The 23,589-nt window shown below is 40.4% G+C and overlaps 1 protein-coding gene across 1 annotated transcript in view; it reads left to right on the top strand.

Moving 5' to 3' along the window:
* The window catches only part of CSMD3 (CUB and Sushi multiple domains 3), a 3,551,396-nt gene that overhangs the window by 1,860,532 nt on the left and 1,667,275 nt on the right, over positions 1-23,589 (top strand). Inside the window, 1 exon segment of the mRNA XM_029591914.1 lies at positions 5,841-6,028. Coding sequence (XP_029447774.1) covers positions 5,841-6,028 — 188 coding nt within the window.

The raw sequence follows: 23,589 nt of genomic DNA, 5'->3' as shown, positions 1-23,589 counted from the left end.
TACTCTCTCTCTCTCTCTCTCTCTCCTGTAAAACAGGCCTTTGAGAACACATCACGAAATGCAACCTATCACATGGCTTAATGCTACTGAAAAAGGTGTAGCTAAAATCGGCATTAAAGCCATGCATAGGACTTCACAAAATGGTAAACCCACCCCTAATTCCTCCTCTTTTTCAGATTTGCATCGCACCATATGTTATGGTGCAATCACATGCATTAATGGTGCTTTTTGCATGCGATAAGCCCTTAACGCATGCGAAAACGCCATAGCGCATTTTGATAAATGACCCTATAAGGGAGGTATGCCACATAAATCTCTGTTCATCAATGCTCAGAGATCAGGCCAGTACTCAGCCTTTGCAAAAAGAGCCAGAAGATGATATATGTAATCATTAAATGCTTTCCTAGTTACAGCATGAGCACTGGTGGGTAGTAATTCCTGGGTGCCATTTAGGGCACAGATAGCTAACGCCCATCTAGCGTAACAGATACAATGAACACAGCACCTCAATGAGCCCTCTCCTTGTCTGTCTTATACCCAGGCTGAAAGAGACAAGATCATTGTACAGCAAGCCCAGGATGTGGCTCACATTAGGTTTTGAGCTCGGGCAGTCATATGTAGCAGCCAACATAACTTAACCGAACCCGCTGTCTACACCAATGCAACTTTCCTCCTTCTCCTCTATTTGTATGCAGTCTTAGGGGGTCATTCTCTAATGCTAACCCAAAAAGTGAAAGAATAAACCTATAATACACAAATCACCATCTGACTTTAAACAAAGTGTAAGAGTCAAAACTGGACTCACAAATTTATATTTGTAAACATGATCTTCATACAGAACTGGGAAGTTATAAAAGGTTTTGTGTTTGTAAACCCAACTCTCGTGCTAACAGTTGTAATCATCTGTCACTGGCCTTTAAAGAGAGTCTCTATATGTGGAGCAAGAGTCCATATATATATTTTTTAAAGCATTTTTTCTTTATGCATTTAAAATGTTTTTCCTAACCAAAAAGATTGTACTTATCTTGAATAATCTGGGAACAAAAACAAATTCTCTGGAGCACATATTTATTATTCCTCTGCTGTTTTAATCTATCTTCCATCTGTCATTGCAGGGATGTATTAAATCACAATGCCCCTATACAAATAACCCTGGTTCTACAAAATATGCATACTGTTTTAGAAAAAAATTCATATGACTTACCTCCACAAATCAAAAATTGTTTTTCAAGCACAACAGAAAGAAATTAAAATTGCATCATAAAGCTATTTACTCCAACTGATAATCACAACATGCAAGAGTCTTTGCAGTCGCCAAGTGCTGTTCAATCATGCCTGCATACTGCTGCCATTTTAAATAAAAAACTGGGCAAATTCACAGTTGTCAATCAAAAAACAGAAGAATTGTTCAAAAGACAATGTTGACTTATTAAAGAGAATTCCACTCAATCTTCTCATTAAGATCGTAGGGCTCAACCATATAAATTTAAAAATCCAAAAAGCCCTTTCTTTACTGCATGGGTAGTGCAGTGCACATAGAGCTTTTGATAGGGACACAGCAGGGTATATTTCACATGATTCGACATATAGTTCATATTGTATCTGCTTCTAATTACATAGCCAGCATTGGGATCTCTCCATTGGGACCCTGCTATCATGGAGTCACAAAAATCACAATTGTTGCACTGATCATGCCTTGGGTATAAATGATAACGATACAGCTGCCCTAATTTTATTTATTTAGTATTTTTATATACCAACATTTGATCTCAATTGAGATATCACACTGGTTTACATTCATTACTGTAGGTATTTCCCTATCCCAGAGGGCTTACAATCTAAGTTTTGTACCTGAGGCAATGGAGGGTCACAAGGAGCGACAGCAGGACTTAAACCCTGGTCTCCTGGTTTATAGTCCACTGCTCTAACCACTAGGCTATTCCTCCTCCCTAATCAAGCACTGTTTTATATTAGGCCCTCTTGTATATGAAAATATGGATCATTTAACACATCTGATATATACTCAAAATATGCCAATGTTGGATGATTTTCCTGATCTTATCAGCCATTTTTATGTATCTTAAGACACATACCATTTCCTCACACCTTGGCTTGTCATTATATTGGAGAAGTTGGCTGTGGTCAGAGAAGCATGCCCAGTAGTGTGCACTCTTAAATACTTTTTGGGGGTACTCTCTTGAATGGAGTCTGAGTATCAGGTCTGTAAACTGTCATTGGAATGCTGCCTCTTCTGAACATATTCTTCGTTAGCGAAAGTATTGTCCTACAGTTCAAGTCAGACATTAAAAAAAATAAGATTGCTAAATTTTGATGTGACCTGAGGATTATGAATCATCAAGAGTGTACCCATGGCTTAACCAGTTGCTCTTCCATGAACTATCATCTGAGACAATTGCAGTTAATTTCAATGTAGGACAGTTCTGCGGTTTTAACAAGGTGGCATTATCGCTTGCATGACATTGGTGCTATATGGTGGTTAATTTCCTTTCTGGCAAGAAAATAGTAATCATGATTTGTACCCATCTCTACTCTAGCCTATATGTGCAGGTAGGCAAGGTTTAGATGATCCTAGTGAGGTGACCCTGTAGTATTGTGTGCATGTCACCATCACAATTTCGAGTATGTATTTCAATCTCTTTGTGTTTACCAATATGACTAGGAGTTCTTTGTGAGATCCTATAGCACTTGTAACCTGGCACTCTATAATACTTATGAATTCTTATTGCAAGACTGCACCCTACCCTATGTGATTTGGCAGATCTGTTTGCGAGAATCACTTAATCTAGGCATCTCACAGTGCCTTACCAGAATGGGTTTTGTTCTTCATCATGGATGCCTATGCCAGTTGAATATAGGGAACTACTAAAGTGGTTCTGTTAGTGACACAGTTTTTCTGTTCAGCTACACACCAATGATGTAGAGGTAGAGGTAGAGGTACTATTTTACTTTTGGCTGATACTCTGTAACAGTGTTACTGCTTGCTACACCTATGCTATATTGTTCATACCTGCTGTGGGAGTTTCCAGTCTCAAATATGAATCTCGCACATATTTAGCCTTATGAGTGATTTCATCAGGTACTTGGAGCAGGAAGGGCAAGCCTTGAAAATCCTGGAGTATCAATGCAGGAACATGGCATATAAACGTATATGGCCGTGAGCAAATCTACACAAGAATGTTATAACCCATGCAACTACATGCAATACATTGGAAAGACATATAACAATGCATTGACCACACATACATTTCTTGCTTATTTTAAAACTTTGTGGGTGTATATTTTATGCACGAAAATAAAAAAGGACTTATTTGTGTAAATCCCTTTTTACACACTTAAGTCAGCCAGTTTTAAAACATGCATGTGTAAATTTAATTAACCAGTTTACCAAATAGCCCATAAGTTTATCCATTCCTTCTCTAGGTAATCAAGATCTTCCTGGTTCTTCAGCCAGAACTCCCCTAGTTCACCCAGACCTCCCACTCAGTTAGTACTACACAATAAACACATTTAATATCATTTACGCCAGATAATTAACAGTTTTAAAAATAGACATTTAAGATGGCAAATGTACACGTGTCTTTTAAAATAGCAACTTACGGTAAATGAATAAGTGTTGGCCCACCTCAGAATATTCTTAGACTGCCTTTTTTTAGGCACCACAAAAGTGAAAATAATCATTTACATGCTCAATATTTTGGTTTTATATGTGTAAATGCACTATACCAATGTACGGTGACTTTTGAAAATTGCTACAATATTTGCATTGAATTATCCATAGGATAATCATGCGTAGGTGCACTTTACGCTGGTAAATGGCTTTTGAAAATTGCTACAATTCTAGTTACATTTACAGGTGTAAATCTTTTTGAAAATTAACCCCAAATCACTTACATGGATTTGTAACATATACTTGTTAATTAGAAGTGACCGAGTGATTAATTATATCATTCACATCTATTCATGATCAGAGACAGACAAAATGTGAATTTAGAGAACTTTAAGGCAGAAAGGATAAGCAAAATAAATGTGAAATCTATGTTTTTTTTAATTTTAATATAAATGATATTTAGCTATCTAGTCAGCTAGATATTCTATCATTGCAATATAAAGTTAGAAATCAATGGTATGTAGCTAGTGAAGGAAGCCTAACTCTTGATCACAAATATATGGCAGGTCCAGTAAAAAAGATGCACTTACAGAATATTTGTTGGACTTTGCATCTACGAGTGTTAAGGAGAAGCAACCCCGTGAGCACATTATTTCATTCAAATCTAAAATTAAATATTGCAATTTCTTTCTAGCATTTGTCTGTGGAGAACAAAGGGGAGGGGAGAGCTCAAATATAATTTTATGAACCTAGAAAACAAAGCTGTCACTTAAATCAAATAAATTCTGTTCTCCATGAAAGCTTTTACAGAATATTTGAGAAAAGACATTAATGCTAAAGAAATTGTACCACAATTAATTTTAGCAGTTTTTATGAATGCATTAAAATAAAAGTATTTAAGAAAAATAATTTCTTACATTGCCACTTGCTCTTACATAGCAGGCAAATAACCACAATAACCATAGATTGAGGCAAATGTTTTATCTTTCAATTGAATATGTTATTGTTAGTCTGATTATTAAACATGCAGATCAAAATATTTGGGGGCTTATTTGCTAAGTACATAAATGCAAATGCAAGCATGAACATTCTTGATAGTGCCATAACGTGTTAATGCTTGTGATATTTAACCCACTTTAACATGTTAGTCCACTGATGATTTAACATGGACTAATGCAAAAAATATAATTAGATATGCTGAAATCAAATTCATGCAAAGCAGTTCATTAATATTAAAATGTGTTACCAAAAATAATGTTAAAAAATCATTAACTCATCTGCTAATTCTACAACTTAACTTTAACTTGCAAGATGTTGTTAAAATGCAGTATTGGCCTCAGGCAGCTAATACAAGCCCCGATGAGAGATTCTACCCTTATGGTTAGGAGTAGGACTCCCAAAGCAAGATGATCACGCATGCCTCACCTCCCTCCAGTCTTCAACTTGGCCCCCATGAACCAATTACCCCACCCTTCTACTTCTAAGACAATATAAGGTCCAATCCTACCACCTATCAAGACATATTTATTAAGGGACTGATCCAACCCATCGGTCCTCCCACCTATCATTTGGGGAAGAATAGAGCACTGCCTCCCAGCAGGATTGAGTATGACCTCAGTGTCCCTTGATCACCTTGTATTGGGGTGTAATTGGATTGCTCTGAAAGGCCTGCCATATCTCAGGGGGTGAGGGTGAGAGGAATCAATCCAATGTTGGGGGGGGAGGGGTCTGTTATATCTCAGGAGGCAATTAGGGTGAGGCATTTGTCACATGGGTAGATAAGGGGATGTCTTCGGATTATACTTATATTTTAGATGCACTTTATTAGAGACTGGGGTGGGGACTGGGAGAAGAGCAACTCATAAGGATTTAAATTATTGGTGTGAGTAACAATTATGTATTGCCAGCAGAGATAACACACTAGCTTTATCTACTGCTCAAATCCAGACTTAATTCTGCAGATTCATTCATTAAAGACTTTGCATACTTTAAATATGCAGATAATGTCTGAGATAATATGGATTGTTAAGGGTTAAAGAAGGATTTTAGTGCAGCTTAATAGAAAATATCAAATTATGTAATAAACCTTTATTGTTAAATATAAGAAAATATATGTATGTCTCATCATTTATTCATCACATTAATAGATGGAATTGTGTCATCAGAAAATTGATACCATACATTGCTATCTAAATCTTTCTTTCTAATACAGATTTCAGACGGAACTCAATTATGATGTGCTGGAAGTTCATGATGGGCCAAATCTTTTATCACCACTTTTGGGATCTTACAATGGTACACAGGTCCCACAGTTTATCTTCAGCAGCAACAATTTTCTATATCTTCTCTTTATAACGGACAACAGTCGCTCAAATAGTGGATTCAAGATTCATTATGAGAGTAAGTAATTTCAGGAACTACAAAAATAAATTATATTTTTCTACCTATAAACAAAACTTGCATTGTGAAGTATACATATTCTATAAATATTATTAAAAGATAGCAAAAACACACAAATTTAAATTATACAGCAAAATAAAATGGATAATCAGTTCATCAGGCTACCTAAGATTGAACTGGATGGCAGATCATAATTGCAAAGGTCACCATAAAAGGCAAATTGCAAGAAAATAAAAGAACAAATAAAGATGTGATTGCCCGAACCTTTCGTTTTGGCTTCGTTTTTGGCCTGCCGCGGGAAATTTCGTTTTTCCCACAGTTCGGACTTTAGTTTTTCGTGGGACCTGAAATTTCGGGTTAGTGTGCTCTAATGGAGTTAGTGCATGCTAACTCCCATCAGTATGCACTAACTCCCGTTAATGCACTCTAACATTTTAATGGGAAGTTAGTGCGTACTAACCCAAAATGTCTGGTCCCACGAAAAACACTAACTTCCGTTAGTGCACACAACCCAAAAACCAATATTTGCAATATTTGTGCGGTAACATACCATGGCCTTTCCTAGTTCCCTCCCTGTCTGCTCCAATTAAGGAGCAGACTGGGAAGGAACTTCCCTACTCCCTACCCTAACTTCCCTTCCCCTTCCCCTCTCCTACTTGCCCCCTATCCCTATCCTAGCTACCCCTATTTTTTTATTTTACCTTTTGCTCCTCCAAAGGAGCATTAGCAAGTTGCGCATGCCAGCACAGTGGCAAATAGCTGCTGTACTGACCGCCTCCAGCCCCGCCCCGCCCCACCCCACCCCCTGGGCTGCCCCTTTGCCAAGGCCCGGCTCTTGTGCACGTAACAGTTGTTACATGTATGGCCAGGCCACTTCAAAAATGCGCGCGGCATGCACAAGGTCCGGCCACATGCATAACCCCCGGATTTTATGCACTTTTTTTTTTTTTTAATGTGGCCACTAACCAATAAGCCTTCATATTCTTGATACAACTCCATCATTGTTCTCTGCTTCAACAGCAGGGGGAAAACAGGAAGGGGAATTGGATTTAGACAACAAACAACAAGGACCCTGATTTTTATGGTCTGGGGAAACAAATAAGTAAGGGAGTAACTTTCTGATGTGGCTGTTGTAATTCTTAACCAATAAGCCTGATACTTTTGATGCAACTCCAACATTGCTCTCTGCTTCAATGGTAAGAGGTAATGGGGAATTGGACAAAGAAGCAATAAACAAGGCCCCTGTCTTTTATAGTCTGGGAAACTGATAAATATGGGGGTGACCTGTACGGCACAGCAGATACTACTATAAGCTTGCTGGGTATACTGGATGGACTATTTGGTCATCTTCTGCCATCATTTCTATGTTTCTAATTTTCTGTTTCTTCAATTAGTAGGCTTACATATTTTTACATCTAGTATACCTATACAATTGAGAAAAAATTGGCCAGTTTTAAATTTTGGGAAAACACTGTAAAGATTTGCAAGTCTTATACTATTTTGAAATATCATATCTGTTGCCACAGGACTTAAAGTTTTGACATCAAGAGATACATATTCAGAGGCACATAGCTGGATAACTCACTAGTTATTTGACTAAATGAATATCTGAGCACTTATGCAGCTAACATTTAGCCATATATCTCATTATCTGGATAATATTTAGCTGTATAAAGTAGAGTTGTTTTGGGGAAGAGTTACATTAGCCAAATAAGTTATCCATCAAATTATTATATTAAGAGTTAGCTGGATATCTTATCAGTCTAAATATGGTCATGCTGTAGAACTATCTTAAAGCTGACTGGACAAAGCTATATCGATAACTTTAAGATAGCCAGCTATATTCATTTGTGCAGCTGCACTATCGAATATACATCCAAAGTTAGCAGGATATGTTTATCCAGCTAACTTTGCTATTTGAACTGTGACTAAATATTGACCTCCCAAAGTCTTAGTAGATTTTGGTATCTTTAAGGAAGACAATTTTACCCAGGAAAATAGTAATTTACCCAGGTTAATTTACTTGGCTATAAAAAATAACCCTCCAATGCTCACTGCTTCCACAGCATGTATAATTTTAGCTGGATTGAGGTAGAAATTGCTGGTGACAGGTAGAGGACTGGATAGGGAAAATGCCCATAGATTGGATTATCAAATCACGTAAAATATTTTCCAGCAATTTCTTCCCCTTTCAAATTTTTGGTTCAAAGTTCATGGATTGTTTTAGCCTGTAGAGCTTTCACTGTGCCATAATATTCTGATTCAACAATGATCGCTGGGACTGCTAGAATGCAGGGCAAAAATGAAATGTTAGCTCTTATGCCGTGGGTTTGTTGGTGGCATATAACAAAGTAGGTTTCACTCATATGTTATTTTATTTGTATTATTTTATTTGTATAATTCACAATAAGCAGAAATGCTGTAGATGGAGCCTACAACTCACAGTCTCTGTTCTGTCTCTCTAAAATATAGAAACATTGAAATATAGAAATGTGATGGATGAAAAGACTATATTGCCTATCTAGCCTGCCCATCCACTCAACAAATTTAGCTTTATTATTCCTTCTACTCCTTTAGAGGCCCCCTGTGTTTATCCCATGCTTTCTTGAATTCAGACACTGTCCTTGTCTCCACTACCTCCAGGGGGAGGCTGTTCCATGTATCTACAATCCTATCCTTAGGTTATTCCTGAGCCTACTCCCTTTCACCCTCATCCCATAACTCCTTATTCTACAGCTTCCTTTCCTTTGAAAAAGGGTCACCTGCTGTGCATGGAAACCTTGGAGGTGTTTAAATGAATCTATCATAACTTGCCTTTCCTCTAGGGTATTCATGTTTAGATTATTAAGCCTGTCCCCATATGCTTTAGAATAAATACTACTGATCATTATATTAGCCACCTTCTGGATTGACTCCAATTGCTTTTGAAGATGTGCTCTCCAGATTTGTACACAGTAGTCCAAATGAGGTGTCACTGAGGACCTATACGGGGCAATATTACCTCCCTTTTTCTGCTAACCATTCTTCTTCCTATGCAGCCAAGCATTTTTCTGGTTTTTACTGTTGCAAAATAACTGCAACATGGGTATATAATAACCGAGAATTAAATGAAAAGGCTGCTAGTTTTTAAGGTGTGTACGTATTCCACTTATGAAAATTCTTGTGTGCATACTTGGAACCATCTGTTTTCTGACACCTCCACCAGTTCACCCATTCCTCCATGAGTTAACCATAACCCTCCAGCACTTCATCCTGACAACCTCCCACCCCCGCCTCACCACTTAATCCAGATCTCCCATCTAAAACCTGAAGACGAGTTTAATCTCAATTTTGTGACTTAATTAGCAGGTATAGAAGCATAGAGATAAATTTGCTTCAATGCCACTTAGAACATAGCAATTTATGTTTGCCCATTCCATGCAGGAATGTAGGAAAACATTTCTCCAAATGCATCCTGAGGTTTTGGCTATGGGTGCTAAATTTAATCTTAGATTTCATTGTCAATGTATTATAATTTGTCAAAGTGTTAAACATGTATATTTTGATCCGGGCCGTCTGCTGCCGGTATTCAAAATGGTGCCGATGGTTGGCCCCTGTGACATAGTATGGGCAAAGGCTATCGGCACCATTTTGATTACTGGCAGCCGACGGTCCGAGTGCAGGAGGTCGCTCCTGGACCCCAGCTGGACTTTTGGCAAGACTTGTGCATTCATATTTGGATTCTTGTCCCTCGGCTGATATTGTCTAAATGTATAAACATCGATTAACGACATTTATATGTAATGGTATAGTGACAGCCTCTTGATTTCATTAATCATTTCTGCTTAAAAGAATCCGCTCTTATAATTTTGCATCTTGGACCCTCTGATTTTTCTTTAATATTACAAGTGAGATATATTATATTACTGGAATAAGATTATCTTTTAGAGTATATTTTGCTTGTTAAATTCTCTCTTGTATGTTTCCATATGCTGTAATGCTTGTTAGTATATTGAAAATGCAATAAATATAAAATAAAATAAAAAACAGTTGTTAAATATTTTCAGCTCCTTCCCTTTGTTCATGGCTAGAAATTAATTTACCCTCTGATGAAAAAGCCTTCATTTTTCATGCTCTTCATAGGTAAAAGACACCTCTTCCCAATAGACTGGAACTGATTCCCTGGTTCCAAGGGCACTCAGATCCAGATAGAAAAATCAAAAACTGGGAAAACAAACAAGAGACAGGAAGGGTGGAAAAAACAATCCTTGCCTCAAATGAGGAGATAGTTAATAATAGAAAAACAACTGAAGATCAAAATTCCACTTCATCAGGTCACTGTCAGGTAAATATGCTGGAGGAGTAATAGAACACTGACAGAATCTTCCCTACCTCTTGAACTAACCTTGCACAGGGACGCCCCAGTCCTCTGTGAAGAGGTACCAAAGCTCACACAAGGAAAATCTCAAAACTCATATCTAAAAGTGTAAACACAGCTTCAAATAATTCAGTTTGATAGGCTGACTTTAAAGGGAAAAACCCACTAGCTTCTCTCTTCATGAAGTTACAAAAACTTAGACAGAAGGCAGAGACCTCCTGCCTCCAGGAAATCTAACTAAAAATCCCATACCTTACAATGGTGTCTTGTGGTAAAAAAGACTAAGGCAATGCCATATCAATCTCCCACATGGGTGAGTAAAATCCAACCCACTGTTTATTAAATCTCTCTGAACCTCCCCAGCAAATTAGCTTTAACATATGGTTTCTCCAACACTAATCAAATGATTAAGGCTATAGGGATGTACAGAGGGACGCCATACATTGCATTTGGGATTCGGATTCGTCGGGGGGCAGATACGTTGCATTCGGTCATATGGCGCTCCGAACCGTTAATACGTCCATTTCAATTTGTTCCCATGCTAAAATTAAATTAACTACAACCCCCCCCCCACCCTCCTGACCCCCCCCCCAAGACTTACCAAAACTCCCTGGTGGTCCAGCGGGGGGTCTGGGAGCCATCCCCTGCACTCAAACCCTTGGTGCTGGTTTCAAAATGGCGCCAATAGCCTTTGACCTACTATGTCACAGAGGCTACCGGTGCCATTAGTCAACCCCTGTCACATGGCCATCGGTGCCATCTTGTGCGCCTACCATGTGACAGGGGCTGACCAATGGCACCAGTAGCCCCTGTAACATAGTATGGGCAAAGGCTATCGGCACCAATTTGATTACTGGCAGCCGACGGTCCGAGTGCAGGAGGTCGCTCCCGGTCCCCCGCTGGACCACCAGGGGCTTTTGGCAAGTCTTGGGGAACCCTCCTGACCTCCACAAGTCTTGCCAAAAGTCCAGTTGGGTTCCAGGAGCGACCTCCTGCACTCGGACCGTTGGCTGCCAGTAATCAAAATGGTGCCGATAGCCTTTGCCCATACTATGTCACAGGGGCCAACCGTCGGCACCATTTTGAATACCGGCAGCAGACGGCCCGAGTGCAGGAGAATGCTCCAGGACCCTCACTGGACCACCAGGGACTTTTGGCAAGTCTTGTGAGGGTCAGGAGGCTCCCCCAAGACTTGCCAAAAGTCTCTGGTGGTCCAGTGGGGGTCCGGGAGCAAACTCCTGCACTCGGACCGTCGGCTGCCAGTAATCAAAATGGCGCCGATAGCCTTTGCCCATACTATGTCACAGGGGCTACCGGTGCCATTGCTCAGCCCCTGTCACATGGTAGGAGCACAAGATGGCGCCAATGGCCATGTGACAGGGGCTGACCAATGGCACCAGTAGCCCCTGTGACATAGTAGGTCAAAGGCTATCGGCGCCATTTTGAAACCAGCACCAAGGGTGTGAGTGCAGGGAATGGCTCCCGGACCCCCGCTGGATTACCAGGGAGTTTTGGTAAGTCTTGGGGGGGGTGGGGGGTTTGTTTAAATTGGTTTCTTTAGACGGCCGAATAATTCAGCGAAGATTCGTGTATTCGTGGGGAATCGCAATACGTTTCTCTTCCCCACGAATACAATGGATATGGCCACATCCGTTGTGGATTGCCAATACGTAGGGACCGAATGCACACCCCTATAAGGCTATACAATGATGAACATGTTTCAGACTGGAATGTGAAAAAACATAAGTGTTCTCAAATAAGTGTGGTACTAAGTGAAGAGGCATAATATCTTACTCAAAACATAGTTTTGTAGAACAGGGCTTCCCAAACCTGTCCTGGTGACCCTGTACCCAGTCAGGTTTTCAGGATATCCATCATGAATATACATGAGATCAATCTGCTTATACTGGGTCACTGTTATTTCTTTAAATAATATAAAAATAAATTCTGTAGACCACTACAGGCAGGTGTTTACAATATAATATTCTTGTCAGATAGAGTCTGATGAGACATAAACTTAATACATTATCTGCAAATAGGACTTACTTGTACATTTCTCAAACCACTTTGATTATCATCATCTGTCTCTTTGGTATAAGAAAAGATCTGCATAGCAATAAGGAAATAAATACTTGATGTGTAACAGGTCACCTCTTCTATGTAATTCGACCAAGTAGAAAATTCACAGATGACAGATCACGAATAATCATTGAAAAGGTTGCAAAATTATATATAGCAATTCATTTCATATATGTGAGGCAAAGAAAAGCTTCTGATGTATGGATAAAAATGATAATAGGGAGGGCATTTTTTAGTTTTAATTTGTTTTTATTGAGAATTGAAAAAGGTACAGTGACAATAGGATATAAAATCAGATAAGAAGATCGCACATTGTTTACAGCAGAACAGAACATAAGTAATATCAATTAAAAAAAACAAGATACATCATATCAGTTATATCACCAGTTTATAAAGAGAAAAGAAGAAAAAGAAGAAAAGAAAGGAATAACAGAAAAGGAGAAAGAAGAGAAGAGATATAGAGAGAAGAGGGAGAGAAAAGAAAATATGCCAAATAAGTAGAGATACATATCGGAGGAGGAGAAAAGAGTCAATAATCAGACATGTAAGTGAGAGATATTACAAGGAAGACATGTAGATGTCAAGCGGTTTCCAAACTTGGGACCATTTGCCTAGTCGTCCAAATTTAATGGCCATAGCCTGTTCATATTTAGTATATAGGCTAACAGTATTCCACCATAACGATTCCGATAACATATCACTGTGTTTCCAGTTAGACATAATATTATGCTGACCAATAATGAGAAGGAAATCCAAAAGTTTCCGATGAGGTGGTGATAATGATAAAGTTGGATGCGCCCCTTTAAGAATTATCATAGAATAAGACATAGGCAACTGAAGTTGTAGTATGGCTGAGACCTTGTCCCATATCTGTTGCCAAAATCTCTTAACAAAAGGGCATGAATAAAGCATGTGTGATAGTGTAGCCTTGGGGGTCAAGCAAGACCAACATTTATGAGATTCTAAAAGGCCTGCCCTGTGTAGTTTCCAAGGGGTCCAGATAGCTCTGTGTAAGGTGAAAATGGAAGTCTGCGTCAAACTAGAGGATAGGGAAATACGAGAGGAAGTTAACCAAATATAGTTCCACATAGGCAAGGTTATCGCTATGTCCAGTTCCGAAGACCAGGCTGATCGTAAGGTATGGGAAATAACACAAGATAGCCGATTTAAAAGTTTATATAATCTAGAAGCAAGGTGACCTTTCTCTCCATTGTTACGGTAGAAATTCCATAAAAATGGAATCTGATCTACATTGAAGGAGCCTACCAAGTCAGCTTGCAGTGCATCTTTTAATTGTAACCAAGCAAATTGTTGAGTAGGTGGGAGACCAAATCTCTCATGTAATTGAGAAAAGGGAAGCAGTTTACCATTTTGTACAATAGAGGAAATTAACCAAATGTTACATTTTTGCCACGTGGACCAATAAGGTGAACAGCCTCCTATACTAATGGAGGAATTGCGCCATAAAGGAGCTAGTATAGATGACTTCCATCCTGAGGAGGCACTGGGACGTTTCATATCTATGTCAGTAAATGCTTTATGTAGAGACCTCAGTATGTGGTTGGCAGCTTGAGAAGAGGTGGGAGTCATACCTGGAAAACAATATAAAGGCGCAGGTAACATTAGATGCTGTTCAATAAGTAACCAACGCGGGGGACTCACAATTTCCTGTTCATAGTCAAAGTAGTAATAACCTTGCTGTAAAATAAAAGCCATGTGGTAAGAATAAAAATCCGGGAAGTTCACTCCACCTTGTATCTTAGCCTTTTTTAATTTAGGAAGAGCGATACGAGGGACTTTATTATTCCACAAAAACCGCGTCAATATCCTATCAACTTGTTTATAAAAATCATTGGAAAAAAAAAACCGGAATCATGCTCAGAGTATAGGTAATTTTAGGCGCCAATACCATTTTAATGGTATCCAGCCGGCCCCACCAAGTAAGATGGAGGGGGGACCATCGTAGGATGAGATCCTTAAGAGACCGTATAACATTGGATTCACCATAAGTTATGGTCTCTAAGGGGTCCATGAAAAATTGAATTCCCAAATATTTAAGAGAAGTAGACATCTTTTGGACGGGAAGATGAGAAAGGGGCAGAACAGATGCCGAGTAATTTAGGGGCAATAATTCAGTTTTATGCCAATTAATCTTATAACCAGAGAGAGATGAGTAAACAGAAATCAAATCAAAGAGTTGGGGGAGTGAACTCTCCGGACTTTGCAGAAATAATAAAACATCATCTGCATAAGCAGAAAGCTTGAAAACATCCAATCCGATCTGTACTCCTTTAATTGAGTCTGACTGTCTAATAGCTGAAAGTAGGGGCTCCAAAGCCAGGTTAAAGAGCAGCGGGGAAAGGGGGCATCCTTGTCGCGTACCCCTATGGAGAGAAAAGGTTGGGGAAATCTGTTGATTAATATAGAGATATGCTTTAGGCGAAGTATACAAATGCTTAATCCAAGACAAAAAGTTAGGGCCGATGCCGTACCATTGGAGCGTAGCTAGTAGGAAGGGCCATTCTATACGATCAAAAACCTTCTCCGCATCCAATGATACGGCCACGGCCGGAGTGGGTGACGAAAACACAGCCTGTTGTAAATGCAAAAAAAGCCTAGTATTGTTAGATATCAAGCGGTTCTTAATAAATCCAGATTGGTCTGGATCTACCAAGAAACCCATAACCCGGGATAATCTAGTAGCCAATATTTTTGTAAAAATTTTATAGTCCGTGTTCAATAGTGATATGGGTCGATAATTAGCTATATTGGCCGCATCTCTACCCGGCTTGGGGAGCACCACTACACAAGCTTGCGTGAAAGACGTAACAGAAGCATCATTAAGAAGCAGAGAAGAAAAATAATCATGAATATATGGAATTAACGTCTTTTGAAAGAAGCTGTAAAATTCTGACATAAATCCATCCGGACCAGGTGCTTTACGAGAAGCCAGTGAGTTGATTGCGGAAGTAAGTTCAACTATGGTAATAGGGGAGTCCAGAGAGTCCATTTGTGCTTGGGATAAAGTCGGATGTTGCAAACTAGAAAAAAAATCTTGAAACATCTCAGGCGACGGTGAAATTTCAGATTGATATAAATTTGCATAAAAATCGCTAAAAGCCTGTAGGATTTCTGAGTCCTTGGTCAATGTAATATTAGACGGAGATAAAATTGTTGTTATGCGCTTAGCTTCTGACTTCTTCTTTAAATACGAAGATAATAAGTGACCACATTTGTTGCTACCAGCGTAGTACTGTGCCTTAGATTGAGAGACATGCAATTGAACCTGTGAGCTTAGAAGGCGGTTATATTGATAGCGTGCTTTAATTAATGCTGCTAAAGAGATTGAAGATGGGCGTGCAATATGATCCGATTCAAGAGATGCAACTTGTCGATGAAGGGTAGATAAAGCTGCTTTTTGTTCTTTGGTGCGCCGGATAGAGAAGCTAATGATATCTCCATGAATTGTAGCTTTAAAGGCTTCCCAAATGGTAGCAGGCGAAACATCCCCTGTAGAATTATTGTGAAAATAATCAGTTATTTTGGGGTCTAGAAATGGAAAAAACTCAGGGTCTTCCAGTAAAGCGACATTAAACCGCCACTGTTTATGTACTTGTTTTGGAGTCGTCAAAGTACACGTCAAAGAGATAGCCGCATGATCGGAAATCAAAATAGGGTGAATTTGTGTATCCAAAATTTGTGATAATAAAGATTTATTAATAAGAAAAAAATCAATTCTGGAGTAGGAAGAATGAGGCGCTGAAAAAAAAGTAAAGTCCCGTCCGGTAGGATTAATCATTCGCCATGGATCCACAAGACCATAGGTAGAAAGTAGATGTTGTAAGGTTCTGGTAGAATGAGAAACTGTGGGCCGAGCTGCAGATTGCTTGTCCAGAATAGGATCTAGGGGTTGGTTGAAGTCGCCTCCAATGATGCATGAAGAGGAGTCCAAGTTAAGCAGATTTACAAACACTTCTTGGAAAAAAACTGGGTTATCATTATTGGGTGCATAAAGATTGAGGTTGGTGAACAGCTCCGAGTGGATAGAAAGTCGTAAAAGATTCCATCTACCATCCGGATCTGCCAAATGATCGGAGACAGATGACGTTAAGTTCTTGTTGATGAGAATAGCAGTCCCCCTTTTCTTATGTATCGCAGCACTGAAGTAAACCTGTCCCACCCAATGCTGCTTAAGCTTAAGAGACTCAGCTGGAGATAAGTGAGTCTCCTGCAGTAGCGCAATGTCCGTTTTTAGAGTATGTAAATATGTAAGGATCTTCTTCCGCTTTATGGGGTGAGAAAAACCGTTGACATTTAATGAGACTACTTTAAAAGAAGAAATATGAGTCGCCATTATACCAGAAAAACAAGCAGATCCCACCATTTGTGCTGAGTAGTCCTCCGATATGTAAGTTGTATGCAGCTGGAGAGAATAATGTCAAGCTTGGCATGTGTCAAAGAGGGAGAGAGGAAAAGAAAAGAAAACATATAGATGTAAAGTAGACACAAGTAGGTATGGTGTCTCAGCAAAACGTCCAAACTGAGCTGTAACATTGCAAAAAAAAGATAGTGTTAATGCACACTATCTATATGTGGGAAATAAAAAGAGCCTCAAGGCAGGCCAAAATAGAGCCCACAGCCCTCGCTCCTGTACCATATGTGCCAAAAAAACAAAAAATTGGTGACGCTAAAATTCAAAATCACAACAGTCAAACTGGCTGAAGCCAAGAAAACCGCAAATATTCCGTGGGCTTCAAGAAGGTAGGAAAAGAAGGAAACAAACGGATGGCTTCAGTAAAGGTACCGCATTCCTTGCTCCGCGGCCTCGAGAAGAAATAAAAAAATCCCAAAGCCAAGAAAAAATTAGGCATATAGAATACACTCAGCGCCCTTTATATAGGAAATCACGTAAATGAAGAGCATTACTTTCAGGTTACCATGCCAGCTGTAGAATCGCATGATTGCAAATATTCTTCCAGATCTTGAGGATCCTGAAAGATTTGTGTACGGTTATTGTGTGTTACTCTCATCTGCGCCGGGTAAAGTAAACCATATCTTGCTCCCAGAGCCTGTAGACGAGATCTTAAACCTAATAGCGCTTTACGTCTAATCGCAGTGGTTTTAGCCAGGTCCGGAACAAAAAGTATAGTGTGACCTTGAAATGTAACCGGAGATTTGCTGCGAGCTGCGGCAAAGATTTGCAAAACCTGAGGGTAACGCAAGACTTTGAAAATAATAGGCCTTGGATACTTAGAACTCCAGAGCGGCCTGGAAGGAATGCGATGCGCACGTTCCAATTCCAATGGTTGCTCAAAGGTAAGTTGCAAGCAATTGGGTATCATATCTCCCAAAAACTTCATGAGGTCATTACCTTCGAGTCCTTCAGGGATTCCCAAAATCCTGATGTTATTGCGGCGATTACGATTAGAAAGATCTTCGACTTCAGACCGAAGCTGCGTCATCGCTTTAGTGAGATCAGGAATCGATGTCGTAGCGAGGAGCAAGGAAGAAACCTGCGTTTCTGCGTCATCCAGCCGCAACTGAAACCCATCCATCCGGGCCGACAAGGTTTGCAAATCCGATCGTACCGCAGTAGTAGTTTCAATGTTAAGCTGCAGCATATCCTTAAGTTGTTTGAGTTCCGTTAAAACTAACTCGGCAGACGCCATGTTTTTCGCCGTATTGACTTTATCTGGCGTGGGAGGATCCTGTTTTTGCCGTTTTGTGCCTGATGCAGCGGCAAAGGCTGCCTCAATCTTACCCGATTTAGCAGCAGCCATCCTTAAAGAGTAATTTCCTCCGGTTCAGCCAACAAAAAAACAGTAGCAATCGACCAATTTTAGTGAAAAAAGGAGCGAGGGTGCTCAGAGCATTAGAAGTGGGCGGCCATCTTGTGCGCTGCTCGTGAGCGCCCCCCTAGGGAGGGCATTTTTATAATTCTGCAGCTAGGGATTAAGTATGCATGCCATTTTTATACCACATTTTATTTCACATTGACAAAAGCAAACTTGTGTTCTCAAGTTTGTTCTGAAAATCCCTGCTTAACAGTTCTGATACACACACAAACGTACCTCTGCTGTATCTGGGGTGCAACTTGTGTGGGCTAACTTACATGCATACTTTATTAATTTAAAAAGTATGCACATCTCAACTCTGCCGCAACTCTACCCTAGTTTGCCTCTCCCCAGTTTGCATAAAATATGTACAAAATTAGATTACATGCATACTTTTATACTCACTGATCCCAGGACTATTTTATAACAGCTATTTATATGCATGAAGCTGTATTTTATGAGTATAAATGGCTTGGTACTTTGTTTTCTTGCCACTGATGTTTCCCTTTTCCATCCCTTAGGGAGAAGCTTTTGGACCAAACCTAAGATTGTGTCCATGCCTAGAGTGCTGGGATTAGTGAGGCTCCCCCTATATAACTTGGGTTGAGCATGTGGTTGGTTGTAGTTTTGGTTTTGGAGTAAGATTGTCTTTTTTTCTGGGGGATTCCAGTTGGCCCCACAGCCTGCAAAATTGAGAAAAACAGGACAGTGGCTCTTTCAAGAACCCTCATGGACCTGGAGGGTACTGCCTTGGGGAAGTTTCAAGAGAAGAAAGTATATGTGGACTATTGAGATAGTTGGGTCTTTTTTTCTTAACCTGCTCCTAGCTCAGGAGGACAATCACCCCTGCTTAGTTCTATAGCCAGTCGTGAAAGGAGTTTTGATTTATTAACTATTCCTTTTGCAAATGATAGCTCAGAGTGAGTCTACATATTTCGACCAAATATGTAGACGCCATAGAGCAGATGGCTTGGGCAAAGGAGAACAGAAAAACAGTGCGAGCATGAGCAGCCCTGCATAAGAAGCTGACTTCTGCTAGGCTGTAGGTAGGTCCTAGGGGTCTACCATTGACTTCCAATAGTGAGAGAGTAAAGAGAAAGAGCTGTTCCTACAGATGAGGGATTGCCCAGTTCCTGTTCTTCACTTAAAGGTAAATTTTAAGACCTGCATGCAGGCGCACATGTGCGTGTGATTGCTGGTGCACACACATGGACGTGGTGATTTCATAACATATGTGCGTATAGGTATGTAAGTTATAAATTGGCTATATGCACATATATGTATGCACGTTTTATATTGAGGCACACATATATGCGCAAATGCTGCCTCATGTGCGTCAGTGGGAGGAATTTTGTAGCTACAACCACTGATGCAATAGCCCTTTTCTTATTGTTCAGACAGGTGGATCCAGAACCAGTGGGTTATGCACCTCTACCAACAGATGGAGAAAGAGTAAAGCTAATACCTAAGCTTTGATCTCCAGGAAGGTCCACTACTTTGTATATAATTACCCTTAAGTTATTATTTTTATTTTCTCCAAGTTCTATTTATCCTGTTCATTGTAAGACATTATTCTAAATACTGTCAATCTATTGTTGTAATGTAAACCGAAGTGATTTGTAACTTTGTTACCAGAACTTCGGTATATAAAACTGTTAAATAAATAAATAAATAAAGCTGCCATCACGGTCAGCTTTGCACTGAAAACAGCATGCCAGTATTCTCCATCTCCAGCAGATGGTGGACATGCATCTCCCTACTGGGGATTGCTAAAAAATTTTAAAGGAGTAAAGTAGAAGGAACATTATTTGCCCTTCTCTCATGTAGTGATACCTTATGGCTCTCCCTCAGTTGAGAATTCTTGAGGTGATTTCTTTGGATCCTTCCCTCAGATGAGTGCCTTGGTCCAATAGCTGTTTTTTTAGATGGCATGGATTTAGCTGTAAAAGAAAAGAAAAGCAGCTGAAAGGCGGGAAAATTCTCCATTTTCTTAGCCTAGATGCAGGTCTGATGAATGTTTGAGGCTTGGTGCAAAGATTGAGGGGCTATGCCTCGTTCAGATAAGATCCTGCTCATTTTGGAATTTTTTGCAGATGGTTTGAGTAAAGGGTTGGCTGTTAATTCATTCTTGCCTGTTTTCAAGGTCAAGTGAATGGTGGACCCTTATAGCTTATCCAGATATGGCCCGTTTCTTCAAAAGAGTGAAGCATCTTCATCCTCCCTTGCAATTGCTGGTGCCTTTGTGGAGTCTTAATCTATTTTTTGATTTTTTGGTAGGTCCTACCTTTTGATTGATGCGCAGCCTTTCCTTGACGTTGCTGACCTTGAAAACAGTGTTTCTTGTGGCAATTTTTTCAGTGCCTAGAGATTCCAAACTGCAAGTCTTGTCTTGCCAGGAGCCCTTCCTGCGGGTGACTCTGGGGGCAATCAGTTGCATACTGTTTCTTAGCTTTTGCCTAAAGTGGTCTTGAATTTTCATTTGAATCAATCCATTTCCATGCTGTCTCTGGACAGGGTAAGAGATGCAAAGGAATATTGCCTGTTACAGACCTTGGATGTCAAGAGGCATTTCTTGAGGTATTTGGAGGAAGATGAATCCCCTATTTGTTCTCCATGGTAGAAGTAAACAGGGCGAGCTTGCATCATGGGCTACAATAGCCTGCTGCATTAAGGAGGTAGTCACAGCTGTGTATGTGGATGCTGAGCAGCCGTTGCCTAGTCAGGTTAGGGCTCATTCTACTATGGCTCAGGCAGTGTCATGGGCAGAGGTTAGATTGCTCTCTCCCATCTACATTTGCCAAGCTGTAACGTAGTGTACTTTACACACCTTTTCCAGGCATTATCGCCTAGATGTGCAGACTAAGAAGGATGCAGCTTTTGCACATGTGATTTTGATTGGACCACAGACAGTCTTCCACCCTGTTCGGGAGTTCCTTTGGTACATCCCATTGGTTCTGGATCCACCTGTCTGAATGCTAAGAAAGGAGAAATTATTATTTACCTGATAATTTCCTTTTCTTTAGTATAGACAGGTGGATCCACCTTCCCACCTTTGGCTGCTGAATGGTTGTGCTATGGTCCTCCTGCATGACTGCAAGCTCTTGGGACTACTGGTGTCATTCTAGTCCCTAGACTAGTATTATTGCTCTCCTTGTCTGAGCTCAGTGGTTTCCTCTTGGCAGAGAACTGGAGTGGTTATTTGTTAATAATCATGTTTTTGTTAGTTTCTCCACAGTTGGCTTTTGCAGAGAATACTGACAGGCTGATGACAGTGCAATGGTATATATACCATGATGTGAACATTGCTTTGTCTCCATCTGCTGGTAGAGGTGCATAACCCACTGGTTCTGGATCCACCTGTCTATACTAAAGAATAGGAAATTATCAGGTAAGTAGTAATTTCTTCTTTCCCCAGTTTGCTCCCTGTTCACAATAGTAAAGGAGAGGACTTCCAAATCCACCTAGCTAACTTGCCTCTCTTTTACTCTATTACCCCAACATTTAAAACCCCACTGACTACCGTATATTTTTTGTTATATGACTTACATGCCATCCATAGCAAAAGTAAAGTTATGTGGTAGGGGACCATGGCGCATGCTTGTGCACGTAATTACTTACAGGATTCATGCTACAGACCCAGCCTGGCCATTACCGCACATGCCTCACCCAGATCATGCCCACACACCACCTATTTTTGGTGAAGAGATTTTTGTGCACATAGGGGCAGATTTTAAAACCTGCGCGAGGGTGCAGATTTGTTTGCTCAACCTGGCGCAAACAAATGTACACCCGATTTTATAACATGGGCATGCAGCCACGTGCATGTTATAAAATCCAAGGTCGGCATGCGCAAGGGGATGCACAATTGTGCAACTTGCGTGCACCGAGCTGCGCAGCCTGCCTCCGTTCCCCCCGAGGCTGCTCCGAAATCAGAGCGGCCTCGGAGGGAACTTTGCTTCCACCACCACCCCCCCCCCCCCCGCACCTTCCCTTCCCTTCCCCTACCTAACCCGCCCCCCAGCCCTACCTATAACCCCCCCCCTTACTTTAGTTGAAGAAGATATGCCTGCCTCCCGACGGCCGGCCCGTGATCCCGGGCACAGTGGCAAATGGCCGCTGTGCCTGGAGGCTCAGGCCCCACCCCGCCCTGCCCCTGGACCACCCACATCCCACCCCTTTTTGCAAGCCTTGGGATGTACACACGTCCCGGGGGCAAGTGAAGGGGCAGCTTTTTGGGGGTTACGCGCGTATCTTAGAGTTTTGCTAGAGCCCTCACTGACCTGGAATGGTGCTGCCTTTGACAAGTAGAGAAGAAATATTTTTTTTAACTTCCAAGTTTTTTTTTCTTGATCTGATTCTAGCTTAGGAGGGATAACACCCCTACCTAAGGGGATTGGAATTGGGATAGGGTGTTACTTTGCCTTGTGATCATTTAAAGTGGGGTCTGTAGTTGCCTAGAAGTAAGAACTGTTTTTGGAGATGTTTTGCTTTATTCTTGGAAGGGAAGAGGATTTTTTTACCACTACCTTCCTCCTCACTAATGTAGGAAACAGTTTTCCTACTTTCCTGTCACCAGGAAGGGACATTGACTCAGAGCTGGAGAGAGAACATAAGAACATAAGAACTAGAGATGTGATTCGGCTGAACCTTTTGTTTTGGCCTTCGTTATCGGCCCGCCATGGGAAATTTAATTTTCCTGTGTTTTGGTCCAATTTTTTTCGGCCGCCCAGAATTCGGAGTTAGTGCACGCTCACATTTCAATATGAGCGCGCACTAATGGGGATTTAGTGCGCGCTAATGGGAGTTAGCATGCCCTAACCCCGAAAAACAAATGTTTCCAAAATTTCAGGAAAATCCACTTCATTTTTCAGGGTGGCCGAACCATGATGAATGCACATCCCTAACAAGAACATAAGAACATAAAATATGCCATACTGAGTCAGATCAAGGGTCCATCAAGCCCAGTATCCTGTTTCCAACAGTGGCCAATTCAAGACACAAATACCTGGCAAGTACCCAAACATTAGATATATCAGAAGCTACTATTGCTTATTAATTATCATAATAGCAGTTTATGGATTTTTCCTCTAGGAACTTATCCAAACCTTTTTTAAAGCCAGTTACACTAACTACTTTGACCAGATCCTCTGGCAATGAATTCCAAAGCTTAACTATATGCTGAGTGAAAAAGAATTTTCTTTGATTTCTTTTAAATGAGCTATTTGTTAACTTCATAATCCTTCTATTATCTGACAGATTAAATAAATGATTTACATTTACTAGTAAAATCT

This window comes from Rhinatrema bivittatum, chromosome 2 (genome assembly GCF_901001135.1).
Source record: "Rhinatrema bivittatum chromosome 2, aRhiBiv1.1, whole genome shotgun sequence".
NCBI classification, from domain to species: Eukaryota; Metazoa; Chordata; class Amphibia; order Gymnophiona; family Rhinatrematidae; genus Rhinatrema; species Rhinatrema bivittatum.
Note: the sequence above shows the minus strand (reverse complement) of the source record. Positions and strands in the feature narration are given on the sequence as shown.